At 55.2% G+C, this 2812-nt stretch overlaps 1 protein-coding gene across 1 annotated transcript in view; it reads right to left on the bottom strand.

Annotated features, from left to right (window-relative positions):
- Window positions 1-260: 260 nt before the first annotated feature.
- Window positions 261-2812, bottom strand: part of LOC119592718 (zinc finger and SCAN domain-containing protein 2-like) — a 34693-nt gene continuing 32141 nt past the window's right edge. The window contains exon 6 of the mRNA XM_037941652.1: window positions 261-2716. Coding sequence (XP_037797580.1) covers window positions 560-2716 — 2157 coding nt within the window. The 3' untranslated portion in view covers window positions 261-559. The remainder of the gene's footprint in view (window positions 2717-2812) is intronic.

Genomic DNA, 2812 nt, shown 5'->3' with positions numbered 1-2812 from the left:
GTCGGGTAACTTCATGAAGGCCATATTCTAATCTTCATGACGATGCCCTTTATTCATGCATTGCATTGCGATAACCCTCGTCCGCACGCCCGCTCGCAGTTCCTTCTCGCGGCCGGTTACGTAAACTAGGAGCAGGGGGGGGGGGGGGCAAAACTAGATCGAGGTAGTATCGTTGAGACAAGGTTGATATCGTGATTACTGATTTCTTCAGTGTAATCCATTTTTTTCTCAAGCGTAATAGGCTAGTTCATACACAAATAAACAGGTAATTTTCATAAGACCTTTATTGAAAAAGATTACCGTATCACTGGGATTGTAAAAGTTTTTCATCCTTACATATGGATCAGTGTCTGAATTTAAACCTTTGGGAATGACACAAGTCTTCTTTAAAAATTTACAAAAAATATATAAGTTAGTCGAATGTTTACATAACGTTCCATCAGTAAATAAGAAAAGAGCGTACTCTTCCCATATTTCCCCCTATAACAGTAAAATGTAACAAAATTAAGTTAAATAAACAAAACCCAAATATAAAAATTGCGATTTTCAATTTCGGATTTTAACTCTCATAGACAACGTAGACAACCCCGTCCTGCTCCACGTCGTAGCTCTGGTCCTGGCCGAGGTCCTGCACGCTGCCCACGGCCGAGATGACTTCGCCCCCCATCTCCATCGGCACGGTGATTTGAACTATCTCAGGGATCGGCGCAGACCCGTCCTCCAGGCCCTCGGCAAGCTCTGCGGCGCGCGCGTCCTCCTGGCCCGCCTGCTGCGTGTTGCGCCGTCGGGGCTGGCCGCGCTGCTCCTGGCTCTTGGGCCGCCCCTGCTTGAAATACACGCCCGGATACTGCGCGCGGTGGTCGTGCTCCATGTGCCGCTTGAGGTAGGATGGCACCCGGAACGACCTGCCGCACAGGGTGCACTGGTGGGGCCTCTCCCCCGTGTGCAGCCTCTGGTGGTACGTGAGGGACACCTTGCTCTTGTAGCCCTTGCTGCACGTCGTGCACCAGAAGTTCCTCTCCCCGTGGTGGACACGCGAAAGGTGGATGCGCAAGTCGGCTGGGGTGAGGAAACCCTTCTTGCACGTGTGGCAGATGTGTTTCCGCACCTCCTGCCCCATGTGAACCCGTTTCATGTGGAAGTGGAAACTGGCCTTGTTGTGGTACACCGCTCCACACTGTTGACATTCGTACTTTTTCTCTTTAGTGTGAAGGTTCATGTGGATCTCCAGGTTCTTGACTGTGATGCCACACACCTCGCACGTCTGCATGGCCTGGATGTGGTTGCGCATGTGGTACTTCCACTGAACTTTGTGAGCAAAGGATTCCCCGCAGATCTTGCACCTCACTGGCCGCTTGTCGTAGCCGGCCTCTTTCGGGTGCTTGAACTTCAGGTGCTGAACGTATGTGGAGTAGTTCTTGAGTGTGATCGGGCAGTACTTGCAGCAGAAGCCGTCCACCTCAGGGTGCGCGCCCAACAAGTGCCTCTTCAGCTGGTCCACCTGCCGGAATTTGAGCTTACACGCGGGGCACTGATGCGAGCCGTACTTGTGCCCCCACTTGTGGGACAGGAGCATCCACTCCGTGCGGAACTTGCGCTCGCACTCGTCACACTTATAAGCAAACGACTCAGGATGGTCCTTGTACTTGTGGCGGTAGAGCTGGGTGGCAAACATGAAGCTGGAGCGGCACAGGTTGCATGCGTGCGGCTGTGTCTCGCCGTTCGCCACGGCAGCGTCCTCGTGATCCAACATGTGTTTGTGGAAGTCAAAGGCTAACACCTCCTTCAGACACAACTCGCACACTCTGACACCCCCATGCCCGTGTTCACGTGCCTCGTGAGCCTCAAAATTTTCATATTCATTAAAAGTTAAATTACACTGTGAGCAAGTGATCGCATACCCAGAATTATGGCAAAGTTCCAGGTGAGCCAACAAGTGACTCCTGATGGAAAACCGCACCGGACATACCGGGCACGTCATCACTCCATTGAAGTGATGGACCAAATGGACTTTGAGGGACGAGGCATCCATGCACTGCTCCTTGCACAGGCGACACTGTCTAGCCACGCTGTCGTGACACTTGTCCATGTGGCGCTCCATCGACACGCAAACGAGAGACGAGAAACCACAGTATTCACACTTCAAACTGTCCTGCTCAGAGGCGCGGCTCGTTTTGTTTTTTTTCAAGCTGTCAGTCTCCTTGCTGTCTGCCGCCGGCCTCTTCCGCGGCGATCCGCCCTCGCCCGAGGGAGCCTCTTCGCCCCCCTCTCCCCCACTTTCCCACTGTTCCTCCACCTTGTCGATGACGACGCTCTCGGCGCCCTCGAAGGGCTCCAGCAGCATCTCCAGGTACTGTTGGTAGGCTTGTTTGCTGTGCTCCTCCAGGTGCTCGTCGTAGGCCTCCTTCACGTTGAAGTCGCAGTCGCACCAGATACAGCTCAGGTTGAAGGGCACTGGGGCGTTGTCCCCCACCGCGTCCTCCTTCATATCCATGAGCAGGTCCTCCTGGTGCTGCGCCGCCCCCACCGAGCTCCCGGCCAGGATGCGCTGCGCGTCGACATTGGGGTGCTCGTAGCGGATGTGGCGCCGCAGCTGCGACTGGAAGGAGAAGGCGGCGTCGCACACGGGGCACGCAGGCCGGCCAGAGGCGGCGGAAGTGGCATCATCAGCACCGTCACCTGCACCCCCTCCCTTCCTCAACCACACCGCCTCTGCCTGCAAAGACCAAACACTGGGCATCAGTACGGGCCCCGTGTGCGCGCAGCCACCGCCTATCCCAGGCCACCTCAGGCACACTCGGTTATTCCCCCT

The sequence above is a fragment of the Penaeus monodon genome, chromosome 30 (genome assembly GCF_015228065.2).
Source record: "Penaeus monodon isolate SGIC_2016 chromosome 30, NSTDA_Pmon_1, whole genome shotgun sequence".
Lineage (NCBI taxonomy): Eukaryota > Metazoa > Arthropoda > Malacostraca > Decapoda > Penaeidae > Penaeus > Penaeus monodon.
The sequence above is the reverse complement of the archived record's forward strand: the minus strand, read 5'-3'. Positions and strand labels throughout refer to the sequence as shown.